The sequence below is a fragment of the Rhinopithecus bieti genome, unplaced genomic scaffold (genome assembly GCF_001698545.2).
Source record: "Rhinopithecus bieti isolate Rb0 unplaced genomic scaffold, ASM169854v2 scaffold_32081, whole genome shotgun sequence".
Taxonomy (NCBI): domain Eukaryota; kingdom Metazoa; phylum Chordata; class Mammalia; order Primates; family Cercopithecidae; genus Rhinopithecus; species Rhinopithecus bieti.
The window spans coordinates 2,023,526-2,051,025 of record NW_016814436.1 but is presented as its reverse complement, the minus strand read 5'-3'; the positions used below and the strand labels follow the sequence as shown (position 1 = coordinate 2,051,025).

The following is a 27,500-nucleotide window of genomic DNA, read 5'->3' as shown; positions in this document are numbered from 1 at the left end:
AATAGTGATTTTTTTTTCCCCCTTGAGACGGACGGAGTCTCTCTCTGTCGCCCAGACTGGAGTGCAGTGGCATGATCTCGGCTCGCTGCGAGCTCCGCCTCCTAGGTTCATGCCATTTTCCTGCCTCAGTCTCCCGAGTGACTGGGACTACAGGCGCCTGCCACCTCGCCCGGCTAATTTTTTGTCTTTTCAAAAGTAGAGACGGGTTTTGACGTTGTTAGCCAGGATGGTCTCGATCTTCTGACCTCGTGATCTGCCCGCCTTGGCCTCCCAAAGTGCTGGGATTACAGGCTTGAGCCACCGCGCCTGGCCAAACAATAGTGATTTTTGATGTATGTTACAAACTTATTTAATGTTTATATATTCATATTATTTGGGGACTTTTATTTTTTAGACTACAAAGACAGTCGGATCAACTCAGCAAGCATTAGAAAACATCTCAAACATAGCAGGAAATGGCTCTTTTTCATCACCATCATCTTCCCACCTACCTTCTGAAAATGAAAAACAGCAGCAGATTCAGCCCAAGGCATACAACCCAGAGACCCTGACAACTATTCAAACCCAGGACATCTCACAGCCTGGTACTTTTCCAGCAGTTTCTGCTTCTAGTCAGCTGCCCAACAGCGAGGCATTATTGCAGCAGGCTACACAGTTTCAGACAAGAGAAAGTCAGTCTAGAGAGGTATTACAGTCAGATGGCACAGTGGTTAATTTGTCACAACTGACTGAGGCGTCACAACAACAGCAGCAGTCACCACTACAAGAACAAGCACAGACTTTACAGCAGCAGATTTCATCAAATATTTTTCCATCACCAAATAGTGTGAGTCAGCTTCAGAATACTATTCAGCAGCTGCAAGCGGGGAGTTTTACAGGCAGTACTGCTAGTGGCAGCAGTGGAAGTGTTGACTTGGTCCAACAAGTTTTAGAGGCACAGCAACAGTTATCTTCAGTTTTATTTTCTGCTCCAGATGGTAATGAGAATGTTCAAGAGCAGCTTAGTGCAGATATTTTTCAACAAGTCAGTCAAATTCAGAGTGGTGTAAGCCCTGGAATGTTTTCCTCAACAGAGCCAACAGTCCATACCAGACCAGATAATTTATTACCTGGAAGAGCTGAAAGTGTTCATCCACAGTCTGAAAACACGTTATCTAATCAACAGCAGCAGCAGCAACAACAGCAAGTGATGGAATCTTCAGCCGCAATGGTGATGGAGATGCAACAGAGTATCTGCCAGGCAGCTGCCCAGATTCAGTCAGAATTATTCCCTTCAACTGCTTCAGCAAATGGAAACCTTCAGCAATCGCCAGTTTACCAGCAGACTTCTCACATGATGAGTGCATTGTCTACCAATGAGGATATGCAAATGCAGTGTGAATTGTTTTCTTCTCCTCCTGCAGTTTCTGGAAATGAAACTTCTACAACCACCACACAGCAGGTTGCAACCCCTGGCACTACCATGTTTCAGACATCAAGTTCAGGAGATGGAGAAGAAACTGGAACACAAGCAAAACAGATTCAGAACAGTGTCTTTCAGACCATGGTCCAAATGCAACATAGTGGGGACAATCAACCTCAAGTTAACCTTTTTTCATCCACAAAAAGTATGATGAGTGTTCAGAATAGTACCCAGCAACAAGGTAATGGTTTATTCCAGCAAGGGAATGAGATGATGTCACTTCAATCTGGAAATTTTTTGCAGCAGTCTTCTCATTCACAGGCCCAACTTTTTCATCCTCAAAATCCTATTGCCGACACTCAGAATCTTTCCCAGGAAACTCAAGGTTCTCTCTTTCATAGTCCAAATCCTATTGTCCACAGTCAGACTTCTACAACCTCCTCTGAACAAATGCAGCCTCCAATGTTTCACTCTCAAAGTACCATTGCTGTGTTACAGGGCTCTTCAGTTCCTCAAGACCAGCAGTCAACCAACATATTTCTTTCCCAGAGTCCTATGAATAATCTTCAGACTAACACAGTAGCCCAAGAAGCATTTTTTGCAGCACCGAACTCAATTTCTCCACTTCAGTCAACATCAAACACTGAACAACAAGCTGCTTTCCAACAGCAAGCTCCAATATCACACATCCAGACCCCTATGCTTTCCCAAGAACAGGCACAACCCCCCCAGCAGGGTTTATTTCAGCCTCAGGTGTCCCTGGGCTCCCTTCCACCTAATCCAATGCCTCAAAGCCAGCAAGGAACCATGTTCCAGTCACAGCACTCAATAGTTGCCATGCAGAGTAACTCTCCATCCCAGGAGCAGCAGCAACAGCAGCAACAGCAGCAGCAACAGCAGCAGCAACAACAACAGGGCATTTTATTCAGTAATCAGAATACCATGGCTACAATGGCGTCTCCAAAGCAACCACCACCAAACATGATATTCAACCCAAATCAAAATCCAATGGCTAATCAGGAGCAACAGAACCAGTCAATTTTTCACCAACAAAGTAATATGGCCCCAATGAATCAAGAGCAACAGCCCATGCAATTTCAGAGTCAGTCCACAGTTTCCTCACTTCAGAACCCAGGTCCTACCCAGTCGGAATCATCACAGACCCCCTTGTTCCATAGCTCTCCTCAGATTCAGTTGGTACAAGGGTCACCTAGTTCTCAAGAGCAGCAAGTAACACTCTTCTTATCTCCAGCATCCATGTCTGCCTTGCAGACCAGTATAAATCAACAAGATATGCAACAGTCTCCTCTTTATTCCCCTCAGAACAACATGCCTGGAATTCAAGGAGCCACATCTTCGCCTCAGCCACAGGCTACTTTATTTCACAACACAGCAGGAGGCACAATGAACCAACTACAGAATTCTCCTGGCTCATCTCAGCAGACATCAGGAATGTTCTTATTTGGCATTCAAAATAGTAAGAAACTCTAATTTTTCATTACTTAATTGGTCATTATTATTATTAGAAGGAAGCAGAGTGCAGTGGTGCAATCTCAACTCATTGCACCCTCTGCCTCCCAGGTTCAGGTGATTCTCCTGCCTCAGCCTCCTGAGAAGCTGGGATTACAGGTTTGCACAACACACCCAGCTAATTTTTGTATTTTTGTTAGAGACGGGGTTTCACCATGTTGACCAGGCTGGTGTCGAATTTTTGACCTCAAGTGATCTGCTGGCCTCAGCCTCCCAAAGTGCTGGGATTACAGGCGTGAGCCACCGCACCCGTCCTGTACAGTTGTTTTAAGAGTGTAGATTGTAGTTAGAATTCTATCACCTATAGACTATGAGATCTTGTACAAGTTATTTGGCTTTTATGGGTCTCAATTCTCTCATTTAAAATGGTGATAATATTACATACTTTACATGGATTTGGGGAGGATTAAATATGGCAATGTATAAAAATGTGTGTTTGCCATTTTAAGCTATAAACTTAAAAGGAAAACGAAGTAAGAATGACATAATATCTTAGCCAATTGAAGTCAGTAGTTTCTAAGGAGGTAGAAACCCATCTTTAGGCTGGGCGCAGTAGCTCAAGCCTGTAATCCCAGCACTTTGGGAGGCCGAGACCAGCGGATCACGAGGTCAGGAGATCGAGACCATCCTGGCTAACACGGTGAAACCCCGTCTCTACTAAAAAATACAAAAAAACTAGCTGGGCGAGGTGGCGGGCGCCTGTATTCCCAGCTACTCGGGAGGCTGAAGTAGGAGAATGGCATAAACCTGGGAGGCGGAGCTTGCAGTGAGCTGAGATCCGGTCACTACACTCCAGCCTGGGCGATAGAGCGAGACTCTGTCTAAAAAAAAAAAAAAAAAAGAAACCCATCTTTAATGTTAATATACCAAGGAATTTATATAGGACTTTTGGTATTTAAGCAAAGTTGTATTTTTAGACTGCTTAAAGGAAACCTAAGATGAATTCCTGTGTCAGTCTGTGAAAACCTTTTTCTCGGACTGTCAAGTGCCTAACTTTTAGTAATGTACAAGGAGAATGCAGTAATGAATTTTCCCCAACAACGAATATCTTTTCATGAGTCTTTACTAACCAGATACCTTCTATTTTCAATGTCTCTGCAGACTGTAGTCAGCTTTTAACCTCTGGACCAGCTACATTGCCTGATCAGTTGATGGCCATAAGTCAGCCAGGCCAACCACAAAATGAGGGCCAGCCACCTGTGACAACACTTCTTTCTCAGCAAATGCCAGAGAATTCTCCACTGGCATCCTCTATAAACACCAACCAGAACATCGAAAAGATTGATTTGCTTGTTTCGTTGCAAAACCAAGGGAACAACTTGACTGGCTCCTTTTAACTGGATATGTAAGTATTGCATTTTGGCTTCTTATTGGAAAGCATCAAATTTTATTCTTAACAGATTTAGGTTAAGTAATAGTAGTTTAGTTCTAAACTTTTAAAATGTGGCTTTCTCACAAGATGATACTTTTTTACTCTGAATAAAATTATTCTGAATGATAGCTTATGGTCATATAGTTAATGCAGACCAAACATCCCTAGTCCAAAAATCCAAAATCCAAAATGCTCTGAAATCCGAATCTTTTTGAGTGCTGACATGACATCTCAAGTGGAAAATTCCACACCTGACCTCATATGATAGGGTCGTAGTCAAAATGCAGGCTCGCAACATGCAGTTTATTTGCTGTCCCTGAGGGAAAAAAGATTCTCCCAGCTCCCTTCAGCGGTGATAGATCTTTTTAGGTGTATATGAAACAGAAGTGAATTACATGTTTGGACTTGTGTCTTATCCCCAAGATATCTCATTGTGTATATGTACATATTCCAAAATCCAAAAAAGAAATCGGAAATACTTCTGATCCCAAGCATTTTAGATAAGGGATATTCAACCTATATTGGACATTCCTTCTGCTTCTGAGCTTCTTTGCCTTGGAATAACAAAACATCTGATGAGCATGCACAATGTGTTTCCTCTGTACTATATATTGGATATAATCATGCCTCATTCATCCCTTCCTCCAGAAATAAATATTGAGTCAGAAAAGTCTGTGGAACATCAAATATGAAAAAGTTTTACTTATAGTGCCATAATATACTTTAGGATCATTCAGGGTGTCAGACACTTTATAAATACTTCCCTCCCTAGTAAGTTACATTAAACTTTTTCTCTTTTTTAGAAATTCCGTGAAGAAAATCCTGATTCCAAGATGTCCTGAGATCTTGTGGTTCCATGAGAATTATTACTTTAAAAACAAAACAAAATATGAAAAACTGTATTTGAGTAAACTGATAGATTTTATTCTGACTGCAAAAGAGCACACCTATGCTGCTTGTTGCAGTGACTAACCACCAATGTTAACATCTTCATATTTTATATTCCTAATAACAGTGATGACTGAGAATCTATTTGAGTTTCCAGCTGGCAGAATTAATTGTTATTATTTTCCTAGGCGCAATTTCCTTAAATGTACAGTTTAAATTAAAGGCTGGACCACTCAGTTATTATTGCTATTAGAAAATAATATATCATGTTTACTTTCATTCTTCATTATTTTCTTTCCTGCATTGTTTTAGTCAAGTAATGGCTTTTGAAAAAGTAAAGTTCAATAGTAACTAAGGCTGTGATTTTTTTCAATATGAAAGGCACAGCTGTTGGCCAAAGTGAAGGAATCTTTTTTCAGTTTTATTGGAGAAACTGAAGGGGTAACATTCTAACAAGTAAACTGTATATGCAGATAAAATAACTCTTGATTTAACACAAAGGCAGATGATACACTTAGAAAACTGGGAACAGCTGGAATACCATTGATTTTATTTTTTCAGAGAGTTGTTAGTTCTCTGGGTTTCTACTAAGGGGTTTAGCCATAACTGTGCATAGAAAAATAATTATCTTTATCTGTAAAAAATTAAGGGGATAATATATGATAAATTATGTTCTGATATCCTCCTACAGTAGTTTAAATTGACAGAAAAATTTGAGTGTTTTATTCTTAACCCAGTCTTAGGCTGGTATTCCCTTTTTATATACATCTATATTACTTTTCATCTCTTTTTCACTTTACTTTAGAGAACTATTGATATACTACTGGCTTTATGACCCTGTAGCATCTTTGGCCACTTTTATCTAGGGTGACCTAGCAGTCCTGCAGCACAGGGCAGAAAGTACTGTCTTAGGAATTATTGGGAGTTAATTCCTGAGAAACAACACATTTTTCCCCATGAACGGTGCTGTTCTGAAGTCTTCAAATTTTTCCCTCTAATAGGAAACAGTATAAGTTTTAATTTAAAAAAAAGGCAAACTAAAATTTCTTGAAACATCACTTCTCCCTGATCTGCAGTGAGTATAAATTCACTTGTCACCTCAGTGCTTTACAGTTTGAAGTGGTCACTTACCTGATGGTTCCCACAAGCCTTAGGCTTTACAGGGTCATATCATTGACTTAAAATGAAGAATTAACTTGTGTTACATCTATAAAGAGCAAAATAACACACTCCAGAACTTGGCAGTTGTAGCATTAGTTATACAGTTTTGGGCGTTGTTGCCACCCGTGGGATGCCTGCTTCTCACTACCACCTGTGTCTGGACACATGCTTATGTCTCATCTTCCTTTTGGCATGTGTAAAGCTGTCAATGCAGTGTAAGGCCAACGTGTGTGTGGCTTCTATGTGTTGATATAATGTTTTGGTATCCTTGTTCGTTTCATTTATTTTTTAAGTGTACAAAAAATAACCTGTTAATTGTTGAAGGCTAACTTTCTGTTCTTTTTTTTTTTCTATCCTGTACATTTAGTTGAACTGTGTGGAATTGTGGTGTTGGTTTTGTTTATACAGCCAGATTTTTCCTTCTTTTTTTTTGTGATGATCTTCCTTTGTTCTTTGAATGTGCTCTTTTGTCTTTTTCTCTTTTTTCTCACGTTTTCTTCCCTCCACCTCCACCCCTTTCTTTCTTTCTCTCTCTGATTGAGAGGCATTGAATTACGTTTTCAGTAGTACAGGCTTCTTGCCGATATGAAGGGAACTTTTCAGAAAGAGACCTACTCTGGGTCATTTAATTTTGAATACAGTTTTCAATCGTTCAAGTTTTGGATGGTTTATATCTAATGTGTGTTTCATTTTTTTGGAAAGCTATATTTTGTATTTAGGAAATGGTATACTATTTTGCTATTTGTACTGAGTGAGTACATTGGCATAAATATAGAAATTTATATATATACATATATATAAACTATTCTTTTTTGCCACACATTTTTGTGGTAAATTTGTGAGTTTGTCTGATGTTCTACCACAACGTGGCGTCTGATAACAGTGAGGGGGGGTGGGGTTTGTTATGTCTTTATTGAGTATTTAAGTATCTTTTGAAACAAATGACCTGTTCATCTGTGGCCATTCCATCAGGCAGTTCCTTGATGTTAGTAGTGGGCTAAAGGCAGCTTACTGTGTGTTTGCTGGAGCTTTCACTCAGCCAAGTGTTAGAGTCAGGAAACCCATTGAGGCAATTGCGTCAAATGGTGTTTCACAAGAATGAGCCATTCAGTCTTTGCTCACTATATATTTAATATTTTATTGTTGTTGTTATTGTTATTATTAATTGGCTTTCTGTATTCTATGCCTTTTATTTATAAAGACACTAAGAAAACCCATGTTTGTAATTTTAATAACATTTTTCCCATCTTGTAATATCCAGAGCTACTTTATACATTCTCTGAACCAAAAGTATTTTCCTCAGTGTATCTCTTCTCCCCCAGCCCCTATTGGGAAAATTACCCAGTATAGTTCAGGTTATGAGGAGGATCAGCCACACAATCCAGTGCTTCAGTTTGAAAATGTAAAACTCTAACCCTAAAGTAGGGTTGACTGAAATTTCAGACAAAGCAAACCCAGCAGGTATAAAAAGAAGTAGTAGAAATAAAAATCTGTAAGTTATTTTTGAATTTTCTTAACTTTTTTCTAAGAGATTACATAGGAGACTAAAGAAATCTATCTGTTCAAGTTCTAATTAGGATGATTGTTAATACAGAACTGTGGATGAAGTGGCAACTGGCTTGTGTGCTGACTTCTGTGGTTTAGCAAGGGGTTTATTGTTATCAAATGCTGATTGGCAATGCCAAGTCACTGGGACCAATTTTCTGTTTTATAATATCTAAGTTTAGAACAGAATATATACCTGAACTGTAGTGGTTTGATTGGATGGAGGCAGAAAACCCGATTTTTATTCTCATAAATTTTGTGGTTATTTATACAAGGGCTGTGCTATGCTACCATATTCTTGTTCAATAATAATAGGTTTGTTGTTGTTTTTTTTTTTTACATTGTTAAATGTTCCTTACCCCTAAAGGTCAATGTTAAGTACAACGTTCTGAAAATACAGTTTGGCTACAAAGAGTATTCATCTTCTTTGAAGCTCAGTGGTTGATATTTGTGCTAATAATGCAATTTCCTGATTACTGTTACAAGTTATAGCTACATATGGGAGAGACTCAGTGAGCCAGCAAAGGCCATAGAAACAACAATTTATTAAACGTATTTATGGCAGAAGGACCTAAATAAACTGTGAGCCACCTTTTCTTCTTTATATTGTTACATTTAATTGTTCTTGCTTTCAGCAACTCACATTAATGCTTGGAGCTTCTCTCTCTCTCTCTCTCTCTCTTTCTCTCTCTCTCTCTCTCTCTCTCTCTCTCTCTGTGTGTGTGTGTGTATGTGTGTGATTCCTTATTGTCATTCCATTATATATCCACACCAACATGGGTGAAGATCATTCGAAGTCATATTTTGCCTCTAAGCTTGATTATGTTACTTTTATGATTAAAGTATCGTGTTATGCAAATCTGTTTTAAAACAAATCGTTTTAAAAAAAGAACAAGTTTTTAAGGGCTTTATTATAGAAGAAGTATTAATGAAGGACTTTCCTTCCTCCCTCCCTTTCCTCCCCTCCCTGCCTCCCTTCCTCCCTTCTTTCTTCCCTTCCTGCCTGCCTTCTTCGTTTCTCCTTCCCTTATTCCTCCCTCCCTCCTTTCTCCCTTCCTTCCTTCCATCCATCCTTCCTTGCCTTTTATTTTCATTTTTTGTAATATCACATGTGCTGTAGTTTGGAAGTTTATTCTAGTGCATTTCTTGCCCATCAGAACCTCAGCTAATCTACCTAGGAAAAATAGTATCAAAGGAAATGAGGAAGTTGTATCTGAGTCCCTCAAGAACTAAGATAATTCTTTTTGACCATTTAAGCCTTTATAAATGCTGGTTTTAGGAAAGTGAATCTGTTAGATGCATCAACAAATAATGACCAGGATAAAATGATTTAATAATTAAAGACTCAAAGTCACCATGGTTATACATTTTCACCATACATAGTAATCTTATAGTTTTTCATTTTTCTGATGAAGATTTCTCTTCCAATGTCTGTTTCCTAATTGATTTTTAAAATTAATTAGCTTTCCTCTGCTTTATGACCATAGGTTTTATCCCTAACCAAGATAGCTGTCTTATATCTGCATGCCTTAGACTGTGTGGAGGGACTCCATGAAGAAAGACCATAGGTTAGAAAAATAACTGCCTATGCACCTCATAACATGTATTAAAAAGAGGTTTTCTTCTCTGCTTGTTAGTGTCACTAGAGCAAAATTGTAGAGATAATGCTTATGATGTAATAAATATCAGAATAATATCTACAGTATCATTTGTGGATGGTCCCAGTGCTCTAGTTACTTTACTTTTTTTTTTTTTTTTTGGAGACGGAGCCTTGCTCTGTCTCTCAGGCTAGAGTGCAGTGTGCGTTCTCGGCTCACTGCAACCTCTACCTCCCGGGTTCAAGCGATTCACCTGCCTCAGCCTCCCGAGTAGCCAGGATTACGGGCACCCTCCACTAGGCCCAGCTAATTTTTTTAAATTTTTTTAGTAGAGATGGGGTTTTGCCATGTTGGCCAGGCGGGTTTCGAACTCCTAACACAGTGATCCACCTGCCTCAGCCTCCTAAAGTACTAGGATTACAGGCATGAGCCACCACATCTGGCCTAATTACTTCTTTAATCCCCATTTATTTTATGCCATTCTAGCCTCATTTATTAACAAAATTATGTTTTACTCTACTTTCTCTTTCAGGAAATTTTTTAAATTAATATTTTATATCTAGATCAAATGCTATGGAAAAGTGCCTTTTATCATTTATAATTTTATGTTTCACTATTTCCAAAACACATAAACAAANTTAGTAGAGATGGGGTTTTGCCATGTTGGCCAGGCGGGTTTCGAACTCCTAACACAGTGATCCACCTGCCTCAGCCTCCTAAAGTACTAGGATTACAGGCATGAGCCACCACATCTGGCCTAATTACTTCTTTAATCCCCATTTATTTTTATGCCATTCTAGCCTCATTTATTAACAAAATTATGTTTTTACTCTACTTTCTCTTTCAGGAAATTTTTTAAATTAATATTTTATATCTAGATCAAATGCTATGGAAAAGTGCCTTTTTATCATTTATAATTTTATGTTTCACTATTTCCAAAAACACATAAACAAATAGTTTCAATAGGTCCCAGCTTTCACTTTTTCCATTTAAACCTTCTTTTCTCCATTTCTTCCCTTTGGCTTAAGAATGAAAGAAAAGGTACATTACTAGAATTGTTTCTTTGGGAGAGGGTAAAAGATTACAGAATTAGACTGTTCAAGCTTTATATAAATTAAGTTTGTCTTCATCTCAACCAGCTAATGGTAGGTCTTATCTGAATACTGATGAGAATTTTAGCATCTGTGAAACTCCATGCACATAGATGTGTGTAAATTTCAGGAAGAAAGTGTTTAAAGCATTTTCTTTGATGTTAATTAGATGGAAATAAATCACTAAAACATAGTTTAGGTAAAGCCTGATTATGTCACTTTTTTTTAAACTAGACCGGGCAAAGTTGTTTATGTCAGTGTACTTCTCGTCTGTCCTCAGTTCATTTACCTAGAAAAAAAAGTGTCAAAGGAAATGAGAAAAAAGTTATATTTGAGTCCCTCCAGACCTAAGATAATTCCTTTTGGTCAGATAAAGTTGGATGGAGTGCCTTGGTTTTTGTTAATTTTGCCTGTATTCCAGCTCCTTACCATGGTGGTGGTGCTTGAAGAAAGAGCCATCAGCAACAGGTCAGGATAGTTGTACCTTTGAGATAGGGCTGCTTTCCCCATACTAGTATTTCTGTGACTGTTAGTGGCACTGAGGACTGCAAACTTTTATGCAAATTCTTAATACCCTATTGATATTATGCACTTTAATCATTCCAAAGAAGCCAAGAATGCTGTATAGTAATGATTCCTTCCTAATGAATTCATCTTAACTCTTTAGAATATTATGTCCCTTTTCTTTTGGATAGCCAACTTGGTATAAATGTTATATGGATTTTTCTAAAATGACTGTGTAGGACTTAAGACTTTGAAATGTAATTGACTATAATTACTATAAGGGGAAATGATTACGCTTTAGCACATTACTTTAGAAACATTCAGCTTACTAACCTACATGTTTGAGAATTCATTAAAACCAGTTGTCTTTCTATATATTTTGTGCCATGTATATAAGAACATTACAATATATCTTTTTCTACATATGTAGTATGTGCAAACCAGTGGTTCTCAGAGTATGGTTCTCAGCCCACCAGCTAGTATCAGTATCACCTGGGAACTAGTTAGAAATGTAAATTCTTGGGCCCCATCCCAGACCTACTGAGTCAGAAACTCTGGAATAGGGCCCAGCAATCTGTTTTCGCAAGCCCTCCAGGTGATTCTGATGCACACTTTAAAGTTTAGGAACCACTGGTCTAAGACTCTTTTGAGATGTAGAGAGTTTTTCTTCCACTGAGATTGATACAGTTATACATTGTTCTTTATGTAAATTCAGCTTAACCTGGTTATCTATAATCTTTTATTGGCAAAGATAATTTATTCTCAGTACTGCCTATAGAGATATAGTGTATTTTATGTACATACACAATTAGTCTAATTCTTGATAATTCAGTTAATTTAGTTTGGCATTTTCCTACCACTTACTAAAAAGTTTACATTAAATGACTGATTTAAACATATAGGTGCAGTGTTCTATGTTTAATTGTTATGACATTTAAGTAGCTAATATAATTGACCGGTGCTAAAGTCTCCTGTTTATCCATAAAATGGGTACATTATGGGCAGTGTAATACAAGCTTTCTTTTCATTGCCTAGTACTTTACCAGCAGACCACAGTTTTGCTCTGGCTAGACCAACCCTCAGAACAAAATCATCATTCCTTGTATTTATATTTGTATTTGAGATAGTAAACGAGATGGCTGACCAGGTCAACATGGCACCTTATTTTTTTAATAGGTAAAACTTCTTCAAAAGTAGCTTGCTTTGTATAAGAACTAAGCTATCAGTAGAGATATAGCTATCCTTGGAGCTTATGTTTCAGACAAGAATTATGTACTAAAATAAATAATAAACAAGATAATGCATTATACAATTTGGGCATTTCTCCTTTCTCAAGTGTATGCATCATGGTAAATATAAACTAACCACAAGATAGGTAGATTGATTCATTTCATTTTAATCTCCTTGTGTAATTCAGTACCTCCATAATTGTTCTAATCTTCTTCCCACTGTTTACAAATTACCAGTTAGTTAACTCGTGAAAGAAAAATTCACATTTCAGAATAAAAATAAATGTATACTCACTTTATAAAAATCACTGCTGTCTTTCCTTAATACTTGCAGTGGAAATGTAAGTGGCTTACTCTACAAATTTTGGTGCTGGCAAATACATAGGCAAACTGTTGGGAGCTGCTCTAGCTACATTCCTCCCTTCTTATTCCGTTTTTCTCTTCCCCACTTTATTGCATAATATATTCCTATACCCAAAACATTCTACCACAGTTCTCTTTGACTCCCACTTGTAATATCATCCTTTAAAAAATTATGTGTTTAACCATATGACCCTGCTTGCTTACTCATATTCTCCCTCCCTCTCCCCTTCCTTTCTCTCTCTTCCAGAAGTCATTTGCCTGGTTTGAAATATTTTTAGGGATTGCTTATTATTATTATTTTAGCTGATGAACCTCAGGACAACATATACACACACTTACACACATACATACACACACACAAAATCTCAGCTGTTGAAGAGTGGGCTTGGAATCAGATTTCTGTGTCCAGTAAAAACCTTTCCTGCACAGAAGTCATTGTGATTTAAGTAGTTACAGACTGATTCCAGTGAACTTGATCTAATTTCTTTTGATCTAATGAATGTATCTACTCACATTGTTTCCTTTTAATTGATAAGCTCCAAGTAGTTGCTAATTTTTTGACAACTTTAACTGAGTTTCATTCACTTCTTAGTGTTTTAAGTATACTATCAATAATTTCATTAACCTGTTCTCAAGCGGTTTAGCTACCATTCTGCCATTTTTAATTTTTATTTAATTTTATTTGCTTGAGCACACTGATCAACCACTGAACTGCCTTCTTCCATTGTCCTGCAATGATATAAGGGTTACATTTTTGTGTATATGGCTTTCATAGTTGGGATTTCAGAGCACTGATACCAGATATTTTCAGTTTGTTCTCTGGGGGAATTTCATTTGCATCTATGTTTTTAGCTATCTGTGATAACTTGTTAAATATTAAAAAGATATTTTGCTTCTATTGGAACATTTGTATACTCGCAACTATATTTCTGTAAACAGCTGCAGTCAAAAATAAAACACTGAAAGTTTTCATTTTGCAGTGGATAGCTGTCTTTTTTTCCTCAAACTTTGTGAATGGAATTGTGTGCATGAATGACAGTTTTGAGCAGCATGAGTATGTGGCTGAAATTATAAAATCATTAGGGAGGAGGTGTGAAATATCAACATATCTACCATTTTGTCAGGCAGAGTATAAGTGACTCAGTGTGACAGAATTTTTGTTTTACTTAAATGTTTCATGTTTAGTAAAGCAATACATGTATATGGAGGTGCTTTTGATGAAAACCAAGTCTCCCAATCCCTCAGTCCCATGCCCAGAGACAATCTCTGTTTATTCTTTTGGTGGTATTTCTACATCTCTAAATTAGTGCATATCAGAGTGTGGTACACAACTACCTGTGGTACATGGATAAACACTATTTTTAAACTTGCATGTATAAGTGTTTTGATGTGTAATAGAAAAAAAAATATAGGCTGGGCGCAGTGGCTCACGCCTGTAATCCCAGCACTTTGAGAGGCCAAGGCAGGCAGATCACCTGAGGTCAGGAGTTCGAGACCAGCCTGGCCAACATGGTGAAACCCCATTTCTACTAAAAATACAAAAAATAGCTGGGCATAGTGGCGGGTGCCTGTAATCCCAGCTACTTGGGAGACTGAGGCAGGAGAATCATTTGAACCCCGGAGGTGGAGGTTGCAGTGAGCAGAGATCGCACCATTGCACTCCAGACTGGGCAACAGGGCGAGACTCTGTCTAAAAAATAAAAAATAGGCCGGGCGCAGTGGCTCAAGCCTGTAATCCCAGCACTTTGGGAGACTGAGACGGGTGGATCACGAGGTCAGGAGATCGAGACCATCCTGGCTAACACGGTGAAACCCCATCTCTACTAAAAAATACAAAAAAAAAAAAACTAGCTGGGCGAGGTGGCAGGCGCCTGTAGTCCCAGCTACTCGGGAGGCTGAGGCAGGAGAATGGCGTGAACCCAGGAGGCGGGCTTGCCGGAGCTGAGATCCGGCCTCTGCACTCCAGCCTGGGCAACAGAGCGAGACTCCGTCTCAAAAAAAAAATAAAAAATTAAAATATAAAATAAAAAATAATAATGTGTCTACCTACCAGAGTGAAGGAAAAAGTGAGTCAAATTAAAGAAAAATATTAAATCACTGGGCTCGGTGGCTCATACCTCTGTAATCCCAGCTACTCGGGAGGCTAAGACAGGAGGATCACTTGAGGTCAGGAGTTGGAGACCAGCCTGAGCAACATAGCAAGACCCTGTCTCTTTTTTTTTTTAATGTTTAAATGAAAGGAAAAGGAAGAAAAGATTAAAAAAGAAAAATAATAAATGCTAATACAGATACATGGGTATCCTGAAAATTGTGTCTAACTGAATCTTAAAAGACATTGCTTTAGACAGTATACTTATACCTTCTTATCAAATATAGACAGTATCTGTTGATTCTATGAAGGAGTGACAATTCTTAATACATTTAAATACATATACATATCTAAATGAGTTATGATTATATATGTTTTTTTTTTTTTTTTTTTTTAACAATGCTGCTGTTCTAAATACAGTATTATTTGCCAAGCATGGTAGCTCATGCTTGTAATCCCAACATTTTGGGAGGTCGAGGCAGGAGGACCACTTGAGCCAGCCTGGGAGTTCAAAGACCAGCCTGGGCAACAAAGTGAGACTTCATATATACAAAACAAAATGATTAGCCAGGCATGGTGGCACGCGCCCATAGTCCCAGCTACTCAGGAGGCTAAGGTGAGAGGATCAGTTAAGTCCAGGAGTTTGAGGCTACAGTGAGTTGTCATCATGCCACTGCACTCCAGCCTGGATAACAGAGACTCCGTCCGAAAAAAAAGAAAAGGAAAAAAATAATAAAAATTGTCTTTCGGTGTTTATTGACTTCAACAGCACTGGAAATGAGCAATAACCAAATGAAATGTAATAAGTATAAATATCAAATTATATATTTTGGTTCAAAAAAACAGCTTATGTGGGCAAAATACTGATCTGAAGATGGGACTACAGTAGTATGGGGCTGCCAGAAAATCTGATGCAATCTCAGTTACATAATTTAAGTACAGTGTCTAGAATAAGAAAGGAATTGTCCTTCTCTACTCCAAGCTGGTGAGAGCCTTACTCTATTAACTTACAAGAAACAAATTCTCTGCAGCCATCTAAGCCTAGAAGAGAACCAAAATATCATTTATCCCTGCTGAGAACAGGGTAGGGACTCTAGAAATCAAAAGATAGCTATAGTTTCTCAACAGCAACACTAGTGGTCTTACTCTTTTTTTGAGATGATTTCACTCTGTTACCCAGGTTGGAGGGCGGTGGCACAATCACGGCTCACTGCAGCCTCTTCCGGACTCAAGCAATCCTCCCACCTCAGTCCCTACCCCGAGTAGCTGGGACTACAGGTATACCCCACTACACCTGGCTAAGTTATGCATTTTTTGTAGAGATGGAGTTTCACCATGTTGCCCAGGCTGGTCTTGAAGTCCAGGGCTCCAGTGATCTGTCTACCTTACCTCCCAAAGTGCTAGGTAGGATTACAGGTGTGAGCCACCATGCTGGCCCTCAGTCACCTCTTAAAAGGCCCCACCTCTCAATTCTGCCACACTGGGGATTAAATTTCAACTTGAGTTTTTTTTTTTTTTTTTTTTTTTTTTTTTTTTTTTTTGAGACGGAGTCTCGCTCTGTCACCCAGGCTGGAGTGGCATGGCCAGGATCGCAGCTCCACTGGCAAGCTCCGCCTCCCGGGTCACGCCATTCTCCTGCCTACAGCCTCCCGAGTAGCTTGGGACTACAGCCCGCCACCTTGCCCGGCTAGTTTTGTATTTTTTAGTAAGAGCGGGGTTTCACCGTGTAGCCCAGGATGGTCTCGATCTCCTGACTCGTGATCCGCCGTCTCGGCCTCCCCAAAGTGCGGGATTACAGGCTTGAGCCACCGCGCCTGGCCTCAACTTGAGTTTTGGAGGGGATAAATATACAAACATAGCATTTTGAGTTTTTCAAAGATATCCCTTTGTCGTCAGCATCAAAACTTCCTCTCTCTGAGTCATTTCCATTGACATATAAATTTGTTTTAATGTCTCTGATCTCTTTTTAAAAATTTGTTCTTTGATCACACAGCTTCCTCCACACTATTTCTGTTCCTCTCCTTCCATTCTCAAACCCATTCAAATCAGGCTTTCATCACGTCACTCTACTGAAATGGTGCTTTGTCAATGTCATCAACGAATGGATTCCACACGGCCAAGTCCAGTGGTCACTTCCCAGGCCTTGTCTTGCTTGACTTGTCAGCAGTATTTAACATACCTGATCATTCCCTCTTTCAAACACTTTCTTTTTTTCTTTTTTTTTTTTCCCCCTCGGAGACGGTTTCACTCTTGTTGCCCAAGCTGGAGTGCAATGGCGTGATCTCCGCTCACTGCAACCTCCACCTCCTGGGTTCAAGCGATCCTCCTGCTTCAGCCTCCCTAGTGGCTGGGATTACAGGCAGACACCACCACTTCCGGCTAATTTTTTCTATTTTTAGTAGAAATGGGGTTTCACCATGTTAGCCAAGCTGGTCTCGAACTCCTGACCTCAGGTGATCCACCCTCCTCAGCCTCCCAAAATGCTGGGATTACAGGCGTGAGCCACTGCCCCTGGCATCTTCAAACACTTTCTTTGCTTGGCTTTCAGGACACCACACTCAGCTCTCCTGCATCCCTGAACACTGGTTTTTTGTTTGTTTCATGTCAGATGGGAAAATGTACTGACATCATAACAAGGTTCAAGGGTGGCACATCTCACACATGCACGTGAACACCCAAACATCACACTTAGGAACTACAAAAGGATCTGACCACTGCTTTTCACTCTCATCTTCACCTCCTAACATTGTCGAGCCCCAGAGGTAAATCATCAAATCTCTTCTCTCAAAACTTAATGAGATTGATCCCAGCCAATCTCATTGCTTTCAACACCATCTGTATGTTGAAGATTCCCAAATGTGCATCTCCAGCCATAACTTCTGCCTTAACTCCAGGTTCCTCCTATCCAACTGCCTACTTGTCAGCCTCACCTGGCTGTCTTAATAGACGTCTCTTATTTTTTGGAGACAGAGTCTCGCTCTTATCACCTAGGCTGGAGTGCAGTGGCACGATCTCAGCTCACTGAAACCTCCACCTCCCAGGTTCAAGCAGTTCTCCTGCCTCAGCCTTCTGAGTAGCTGGGATTACAGACAACGCACCACCACACCCAGCTAATTTTTTAAATTTTTAGTCGAGATGGGGTTTCCTGATGTCTGGCGATCCACCCGCCTCAGCCTCCCAAAGTGCTGGGATTACAGGCGTGAACCATTGCACCCGGCCTGTTTTTCTTCATTTCTATACCACTCTCTTTCCTGGCTCTCTTTTAAATTCCCTGAGAGGACTGAATAGGTTGTTCCGTTACCATTTAGTAGGAAGCAGCCCTGCTGGGTGAGTTGTCAAGCCACGTCACCAAGGTACTTCCAGCTGCAGTTTACGATTGAATCCTCTGATCTGTCACCCACTAGATTCCGCTATCGTTAGCTTCACTGTTACCAATGAGTGTGGGTCTGTTTTGTAGAAATGAATTTTATTTATTTAATTCGGATCTTTCAGAAATTTACACAAAATTGCAGTGAAGTTGAAGGCAACAGAAAATATTTTCAAACTGAAACACCCAGCCGTCAGCTATTGTGGATACTGTCGAGAGCAAAAACCACCAGTGCCAGGCAGCATCTGGTAAAGGAGGTTCTCCAGGTCTGTCCAATCCCTTCATTTTCTTGGCGAGTAAGAGGCTGAGGTCTCCCATTTTTCAGGCAACCTTTTCATTATTTCTCATCTCTTCTTTCAATGCACCACAAGAGGGCAGTGTTTTATCATATTCTCCTTGAATTATATACTACCAACAGTGGGACGAGATGACTTCCAGAAGTAGAAATTGACTATTATGCCAAAACTATTCACCAAAGTTGATAAAACTCTAGGTTTACAATTGTACCCCAAAGTCATGGGACTGGACCCCATCCCGTGGTAAGTCATCAGTTTAGCAATGATAAGATAACCTTCCAAAAGTTTGTGTAGATCAGAAATAAAGTATTTTTTGTGGAAGGCTGTTTTTAAGTATTGAAGGTACTATTTCCTTTCTTGAATTCACATTGCAGATGTACGGTGTGGATTTATTGGTTTATCTCTGCAAACCTTAAAGTAGAAGATTGCAAGGGCCAGGTACGGTGGCTCACGCCTGTAATCCCAGCACTTTGGGAGGCTGAGGCAGACTGATCACCTGAGGTCAGGAGTTCGACACCAGCCTGGCCAACATGGTGAAACCCCGTCTCTACCAAAAATACAAAAATTAGCCAATCATGATGGCAGGCTCCTGTCATCCCAGCTACTAGGGAGGCTGAGGCAGGAGAATTGCTGGAACCTGGGAGGCAGAGGTTGCAGTGAGCTGAGATCATGCCACTGCATTCCAGCCTAGGCAACACAGCAAGACTGTTTCAAAAAAAAATTTTTTTTAATTAAAAATAAAGTAGATGACTGCAGTAAAGATGAGATGTATTAGCTCTTCCTTTCAAGGTATCTGTGTACTGTATACAAACAATGAAAGTTGAAGAACAGTGATACTCCTGCTAGGCATATTAGTCACTGCATTGTAATTGAAAGCAAGAAATATAAACAAGCATTAGGTTACTAACAAACAAGTCCCTTAGGGCAGGTAGATTCAGTCTTTTCTTTCTCAGAGTGATTCCTTTCTGCCATAAACTACAGAGAGGTGATTAATAGATCATCAGAGAATTGAATGATACCTAGCTAGACTTCACCCTAAAACTTTAGCCCTAAAAAGAGGAATTAAGTTGTGTAGATGCCTTTAAAGAACATTTTCTAGCATCTTTCTACATCTTCCCTAAGTGGCCTCTTGAGCCCAGTTGGATTTTGGTTATATGCCATGATAGTAATCAGAAGAATCAGTTACATTGAATAATAAAATGATCCCAAAATGCATGAATACAGTCGATTCCTATTTATTCCTTGTGGAAAAGAAAACCCAAATCTTAAAAAACTAAAGCAAGTCAGGGAAGCCTGGAAAGACACCCAGATTTGATAACATGTTAGAAGGAAATCCAGTCTTAGGAATCTCATTTTCTGGCTTTGATCTGGTTGTCAGTTGGGATGGACTTGCCCAAGTGATGGCCCACAGAAAGACCAAATTTCTTGTTTTTCTCCTCATCCTGTACCTCTTTTTTCATTAAGAATCCTGCCTGGAAGTTTAGGTCAAAGAGGCTGCTTGGAGCAAAATACAGTGGTGTCTCATCCCAAATATTCCCCAGGCGTTTCTTCCATCCTTCCAGGATCTGAATTCGGGCGTCTGCTGGAGTGTGCCCAATGCTATATGTCAGTTGAGGTTCTAAGACTTGGAAGCCACAGAAATGCAGAATGCCACTCTGAGGATACAAAAAGCACAGAGAGGTAAGTCAACCAATTCCATGCAGTTGTACTATAAACAACAGAAGTTGGTCTGGGCTTCCCAGTAAAACACTGATGCGGAGGCCTCAGGCACCCTAGAGAATCAGTTCAGAGCTGGTGTCTCTCTCCTACCCTATACCTAGCCATTACCAATTTTAGCCTTCTCAAGTGCGCTCTTCTTTAAATGCATAAACCCTTGAAACTGTGCCAACCTGGATCCTTTGCCAAGAAGGCTGGAAGTTCTCTTACTTTAGGGAGTCTCAGTTTCTTGGCAGGTGACTCACCAAGACCTGCAGTAGGTGCATTTCTCCACCTCTCCATATAAACAGATGGGTCTTTTTTTCTATTTCTTTTCTTTTTTTTTTTTTTTTTTTTTTTGAGGCAGAGTCTCGCTCGGTCGCCCAGGCTGGAGTGCAGTGGCGCAATCTCGGCTTGCGGCAACCTCTGCCTCCTGGGTTCAAGCAGTTCTCCTCCTGCCTCAGCCTCCTGAGTAGCTGCGACTATAGGCTTGTACATCATGCCCAGCTAATTTTTGTATCTTTAGTAGAGACAGGGTTTCACCATGTTGACCAGGCTGGTCTTGAACTCCTGACCTCAAGTGATCCGCCAAAGTGCTGGTCTCCCAAAGTGCTGGGATTGCAGGCCCAGATGAGTCTTGATAAATGATTTTCATAAGTGGCCACTCATTGGCTCTTCTCTCCAACCGCCCTCTTTATAGAAATTATCCTGAGGCTCTGGTAACACCAATAAGCCCACCCCAGGCTTCAGTTTTATCCATGTATAAACTGGCTAGACAAATTATTTCTTTTTTCTTTGAAACAGGGCCTCACCCTGTATCGCAGGCTGGCATGCAGTGGTGTGATCATAGCTCACTGCAGCCTCGAACTCCTGGGTCTGTCGCCTTAGACTCCCAAGTAGCTGGGACCACAGGTGTATGCACTACCTACACCCAGCTAATTTTTTTTTTTTTTTTGTAGAGATGAGGTCTCACTATGTTGCCCAGGCTGGTCTCAAAGTCCTGGGCTCAAGCGATCCTTCTGCCTCAGCCTCGCAGTAAATCATTTCTTAAATTGTCTTGGGCTCTGATAGTCTGTAGGACTGTATCAGCAACCTGGAGAAGGACAGGAAGGCTGGAGAGAGATGTCAGTCATCTGGCGAGACCAGGGCCCACGGCTAAACAAATCAAGGGTAGTGATTCACACTAGTCCTTGGCTGGGAGAGAATGCTGTTTGAACACACGCACGCGCAGGTGTGTTTCACACACACAGGCACCCAGGAAGGCAGGCAAGTTCCTAAAGGAAGCTCACGTCATTCTGAATCATGACCACGCTTTCATCTTCACAACTCAAGATCTATTTTCAGATGCTAGCTTGAGGTTTTGAACCCCACAGAAGGCTCAATTAATGAATTCCCCTGAAGGTTCGTTGAAAATGAGGTACCTGGCCGGGTGCAGTGGCTTATGCCTGTAATCCCAGCACTTTGGGAGGCTGAGGCAGGAGGATCATTTGAGGTCAAGAGTTTGAAACCAGCCTGGCTAACATGGCAAGACCCCGTCTCTACTAAAAATACAAAAATTAGCCGAGTGTGGTGGCGGGCGCCTGTAATTCCCAGCTACTCAGTAGGCTGAGGCAAGAGAATCGCTTGAACCTGGTGGGTAGAGGTTGCAGTGAGCCGCGATGGTGCCACTGCTGTCCAGCCTAGGTGACAGAGCGAGACTCCATCTCAAAGAAAAAAAGAAAAGAAAATGAGGTACCTGAATTGGCCAGAGAATGACATTCATGTCCCCATGGATCCCTTGCAGAGAGTACATGGAGCCGCTGCCACCAGTGGTGATAGAAAGCACTGCCTTCTTACTCTGCAAAAGAAAAAAACAGTAACAAACTTCATTCCCCTCCACATCCCCTTGGTGACAAGAAGTTAATGAAACAGCTCCAGGGACAAGAACACACAAGTCTGTCCTATTTGCTCTTTATGTTACGTCCTACTTTGGCTCCCCTGAGCTACACAGTATGACTCTGCAGGAGTGCCAGCCTAGACGGTCTACAGACCGACAGCCTGGGGCAAACCAAGGATTCCAAACCCCTACGTGTGGCTCAGGGCGAGGCTGTCACCACATCCAAAATCAGTGCTGGCTGCCGGCTGCCTAGGTGGAGTTACTGGCCGTTCTCATCCATCCTCCCACGGGCTAGGCATGGCGTAGGACAAGTTCTTACATCTGGAAGGTCTCGAAGGGTTCCCTGTGCAGGATTTGGGCCTCCGAAACACGAAGACGGGCCTTCTTTTGTTTTTATTATGGAATTTTTTAACACACGTAAATGAGAAAATAGTACTGCATCTATCACTCACCTTCATCTCTCAGTATTTCGCCATTCTAGTTTTAGCTCGACCCATGACCCCCTTTTTCTCTGGAGCATTTTATTTTATTTTATTTTTTCATTTTTTTTCTTCTCTGAGACAGAGTCTGGCTCTGTCACCCAGGCTGGGGTGCAGTGGCACCCTCTCGACTAACTGCAAACTGTCTCCCGGGTTCAAGTGATTCTCCAGCCTTAGCCTCCCAAGTAGTTGGGATTACAGGCGCTCACCACCACATCTGGCTAATTTTGTTTTGTTTTGATAGAGTCTCGCTCTCTCACTCAGGCTGGAGTGCAGTGATGCGATCTCGGCTCACTGCAACCTCTGCCTCCCAGGTTCAAGCAATTATCTTGCCTCAGCCTCCCAAGTAACTGGGACTACAGGTGCCCACCACCACGCCTGGCTAATTTTTTGTATTTTTAGTAGAAACGAGGTTTCACCGGATGGTTTTGATCTCCTGACCTCATGATCCACCTGCCTTGGCCTCCCAAAGTGCTGGGATTACAGGTGTGAGCCACCACGCCTGGCCTTTTATTTTTATTTTTATTTATTTATTTATTTATTTTGAGACAGAGTCTCTGTCGCCCAGGCTGGAGTGCAGTGGCGCGATCTCCACTCACTGCAAGCTCCGCCTCCCGGGTTCACGCCATTCTCCTGCTTCAGCCTCCCGTGTGGCTGGGACTACAGGCGCCCGCCACCACACCCCTCTAATTTTTTTTTTTTTTCGTATTTTAGTAGAGGCGGGGTTTCACCGTGTTAGCCAGGATGGTCTCGATCTCCTGACCTCGTGATCCGCCCGTCTCGGCCTCCCAAAGTGCTGGGATTACAGGCTTGAGTCACCTCGCCCGGCCTATTTTATTTTTTTAAGACGGAGTCTTGCTTTGTTGCCCAGGCTGGAGTGCAGTGGTGCAATCTTGGCTCACTGTAACCTCCACCTCCTGGGTTTCAAGCAATTCTCCTGCCTCAGCCTCCCAAGTAGCTGGGATTATAGGGGCCTGCCACCACACCCAGCTAGTTTTTGTATTTTTAGTAGAGACGGGGTTTCGCCATGTTGGGCAGACTGGTCTGAAACTCCTGACCTCAGGTGATCTGCCTGTCTTGGCCTCCCAAAGTGCTGAAATTACAGGTGTGAGCCGCCACGCTCAGCCTCTGGAGCATTTTAAAACAAATCCCAAGTATCATGTCATTCCATCTGTAAAAACTTGATCATGCATCTCTCCCAAAGGACCCAGAGCCTAGGCTTAGGATCTAATTGTGCTCAAAACCCTTCATCAGAGCCGGGCGCGGCGGCTCACACCTGTAATCCCAGCATATTGGGAGGCTGAGGGGGGGGTGGATCACCTGAGGTCAGGAGTTCAAGACCAGCCTAACCAATGTGGAGAAACCTTGTCTCTACTAAAAATACAAAATTAGCCAGGTGTGGGGCCCATGCCTCTAATCCCAGCTACACGGGAGGCTGAGGCAGGAGAATCGCTTGAACCCAGGAGGCAGAGGTTACAGTGAGCCAAGAATGTACCATTGCACTCCAGCCTGGGCGACAAGAGGGAAACTCCATCTCAAAAACAAAAAACAACAAACAAACAAAAAAAACCTGCATCAGGACAGACCACCCAGAAGCCGGCTGTCAGAGCATTCAGAACCGTCTACCTACCCGGAAGGGTCCTTTGTCATACATGGCAGCGTACGTGTAAGCAAACTCTCCTACGAACACTCGCTCAAACCAGCCTTTCAGAATGGCAGGGACTCCAAACCACTGTAGGGGAAACTGCAGGACAGAAGACATCATCAAGTTCAGACCAGAGGCTCCCCAAGCCCAGAAGGCGACTTGGGGTTCTGAGCTGCTCCCCATTATGGCTCTGTTGGGGAGCCCCTCTTCACGCCTTTCCCATTCCTCCTGGGGAGTTAGCACTTTAAGGAAAGAGATCATTATTGTCCTTGGTCAGCCAATTTGACAGTCTTCTTTTTCCCTGAAAATGCAAATATTGAGTGGGTCCAAGGAAGCTACATACACAGAAGACTTATTGATATGAAACTTGTTTGTATGAAATCACATTTGTCAGCAAAGTCTAAATAGCAAGGATTGCAAACAAGGTTTGCTTTAGGGTGTCGCCTCAATCAGTATTTTCCCAAGAGTTTGCTTTAGTAGGTGTAGTATCAACAATATGACTGTTGGCCAGGCGCAGTGGCGCACCCCGGTAATCCCAGCCCTTTGGGAGGCGGAGGCAGGTGGATCACTTGAGGTCAGGAGTTTGAGACCAGCCTGGCCAACATGGTGAAACCCCATCTCTACTAAAAATACCAAAATCAACCGGGCGTGGTGGTGCACGCCTGTAGTCCCCGCTACTCAGGCTGTTGAGGCAGGAGAATCACTTGAACCTGGGAGGCGGAGGTTACAGTGAGCCAAGATCGTGCCACTGCACTCCAGCCTGGGTGACAGAGTGAGACCCCATCGTGGAAAAAAATGAAGATAGGCCTTCCTCCTTTTATGATTGTCCCTTGTTATCATGGGTAAAAAATCGTATCACTTAGAATAAACAAAATCACTCAAAAATGCAAACTAATAATCAGTGTGATGGCCGAGTGCAGTTGCTCATGCCTATAATCCCAGTATTTTGGGAGGCCAAGGTGGGAGGACCACTTAAGCCCAGGAGTTTGAGACCAGCCTGGGCAACAAAGTGAGACTCTATCTCTACAAAAAAATTTAAAAATTAGCCTGTTGTGGTGGTGCACATCTCTAGTACTAGCTATGTGAGAGGCTGAGGCAGGACGATTGCTTGAGCCCAGGAGTTGGAGGCTACAGGGAGCTGTGATCACCACTGTATTCCAGCCTGGGTGACAGAGCAAGACTCCATCTCTAAATAATAATAATAATAATAATAATCAATGTGGCTAGGCGCGGTTGCTCACGCCTTTAATTCCAGCACTTTTGGAGGCCAACGTGGTTGGATCACTTGAGGTCAGGAGTTTGAGACCAGCCTGGCCAACGTGGTGAAACCCTGTCTCTACTAAAAATACAAAAATTAGTCGAGCGTGGTGGCACACACCTATAGTCCCAGCTACTTGGAAGGCTGAGGCAGGAGAATGGCTTGAACCCAGGAGGCGGAGGTTGCAGTGAGCCGAGATCACACCATTGCACTCCAGCCTGGGCAACAGAGCAAGACTCCATCTCAAAAACAAATAAATAAACAAATAAATAAATAAAATGTTAAAAAATAAAAATAATAAATAATAATTAGTAGACTAAGGTTCATCAGGGACTTCCCATGAGAAAGTCTTGTCTGACCTCTTATCCTAATAAAAGCAGAGTACAGACTATACCAGGAGGTTTTCTTATCCTTGATTCACGATTTAAAGATATGACAGGCGCATGCCTATAATCCCAGCCCTTTGGGAGGCCGAGACAGGCAGATCACTTGAGCCCAAGAGTTTGAGACCAGCCTGGACAACATGGTGAGACCCTATCCATACAAAAAAAATTAAAAATTAGCATGGCATGGTGGCGTGCACCGATAGTCCCAGCTATTCAGGAGACTGAGGTGGGAGGATCACTTGAGCCCAGGAGGTTGAGGCAGCAGTGAGCAGAGATCATGCCACTGCACTCCATCCTGGGCGACCGTGAGACCTTGTCTCCAATTTAATTTTTTTTTAAAGGCATCCTTTGGGGTACTGGCTAGTGGCATGTGGCTTTGATTCCTAGCAACAGGCCTGTGGGTAAAATAAAGGACTTCAAGGATTGGATGTTTTGTAGCTGATTGAATAACTGAAAAAAAAAAGAAAAAAAAGAAAAAAAAAAGCCACAGCCTATACCACCCTCTTCGTGGTTTCCAGGATCATATACATTCTGTGTTCAATATCAAAAGACTGGCTGGAATTGGTAAAAGCAAAGTCATTGAGTACAGTCACATTTATAGGAAAGATCACTGACGAGATTCACGCACAATCCCAGTATTGTCTGCTAAATGGTGAGGCTGCTTCCCGAAGAAGAAAGGCTGTGGTTTGCTGCAGGAACACGTTCAGCAGGGTTTCAAAGCCCCCTTCAGCTGGCAGGCTACAATGGCAGGGAAGTCAATGTGTCATGGATTATTCTACAAAGTATTTGGGATTCTTATGGAGAAAGGAGGAGAGCTGCAAATTTTGAGACAGTCCAACAGGAATCGCTAACTGAAGGAATTGCTAACTGAAGGAATTGCTAACTGAAGGAATTGCTAACTGAAGGGGAGACTAAGTACATGGAAAAAAGCAAGCTCAAGGGCTGTACAGCATCTCTGCAGTTGCATTTCTTTCTCTCTCTCTCTCTCTTTTTTTTTTTTTTTTTTGAGACGGAGTCTCGCTCTGTCGCCATGTCGCCAGGATGGGGTGCAGTGGCACAATCTTGGCTCACTTCAACCTCCACCTGCCTGGTTCAAGCAATTCTCCTGCCTCAGCCTCCAGAGTAGCTGGGACTACAGGCACGTGCCACCATGCCCAGCTAATTTTTGTAGTTTTAGTAGAGACTGGGTTTTACCATGTTGGCCAGGATTGTCTTGAACTCCTGACCTCAAGTGATCTGCCTGCCTCGGCCTCCTAAAGTGCTGGGATTATAGGCATGAGCCACCGCGCCTGGCCTTGCAGTTGCATTTACATATGCAACAGCAATACAGCCAGATTCCCAATATCTGTGAAATCCATGTAATACTGCACCTTTAAAGTAATCACCCTTATTTGCAGAGAATGCAGTAAAGTGGGTGACTGTTTAAGATCCCATAGCGAGCCGGGCGCGGTGGCTCACGCCTGTAATCCCAGCACTTTGGGAGGCCGAGACGGGCAGATCACTAGGTCAGGAGATCGAGACCATCCTGGCTAACACGGTGAAACCCCATCTCTACTAAAAAAATACAAAAAACTAGCCGGGCGAGGTGGCGGGCGCCTGTAGTCCCAGCTACTCAGGAGGCTGAGGCAGGAGAATGGCATGAACCTGGGAGGTGGAGCTTGCAGTGAGCTGAGATCCGGCCACTGCACTCCAGCCCGGGTGACAGAGCGAGACTCCATCTCAAAAA

General features: G+C 41.8%; 2 protein-coding genes across 3 annotated transcripts in view; one reads left to right on the top strand and one right to left on the bottom strand.

Annotated features, from left to right (window-relative positions):
• The window catches only part of NFAT5 (nuclear factor of activated T cells 5), a 53,261-nt gene extending 45,618 nt beyond the window's left edge, over positions 1-7,643 (top strand). The window contains exons 8-10 of the mRNA XM_017850740.1: positions 395-2,879; positions 4,034-4,277; positions 5,108-7,643. Coding sequence (XP_017706229.1) covers positions 395-2,879; positions 4,034-4,269 — 2,721 coding nt within the window. The 3' untranslated portion in view covers positions 4,270-4,277; positions 5,108-7,643. The remainder of the gene's footprint in view (positions 1-394; positions 2,880-4,033; positions 4,278-5,107) is intronic.
• Positions 7,644-18,214: 10,571 nt separating this feature from the next.
• Positions 18,215-27,500, bottom strand: part of NQO1 (NAD(P)H quinone dehydrogenase 1) — a 20,202-nt gene continuing 10,916 nt past the window's right edge. For both annotated transcript variants that reach the window (XM_017850761.1, XM_017850762.1), the window contains exons 4-6: positions 24,116-24,229; positions 21,866-21,967; positions 18,215-20,090 (exon numbers count right to left, since the gene is read on the bottom strand). In XM_017850761.1, the coding sequence (XP_017706250.1) occupies positions 19,785-20,090; positions 21,866-21,967; positions 24,116-24,229 (522 nt within the window). In that variant the 3' untranslated portion in view covers positions 18,215-19,784. The remainder of the gene's footprint in view (positions 20,091-21,865; positions 21,968-24,115; positions 24,230-27,500) is intronic.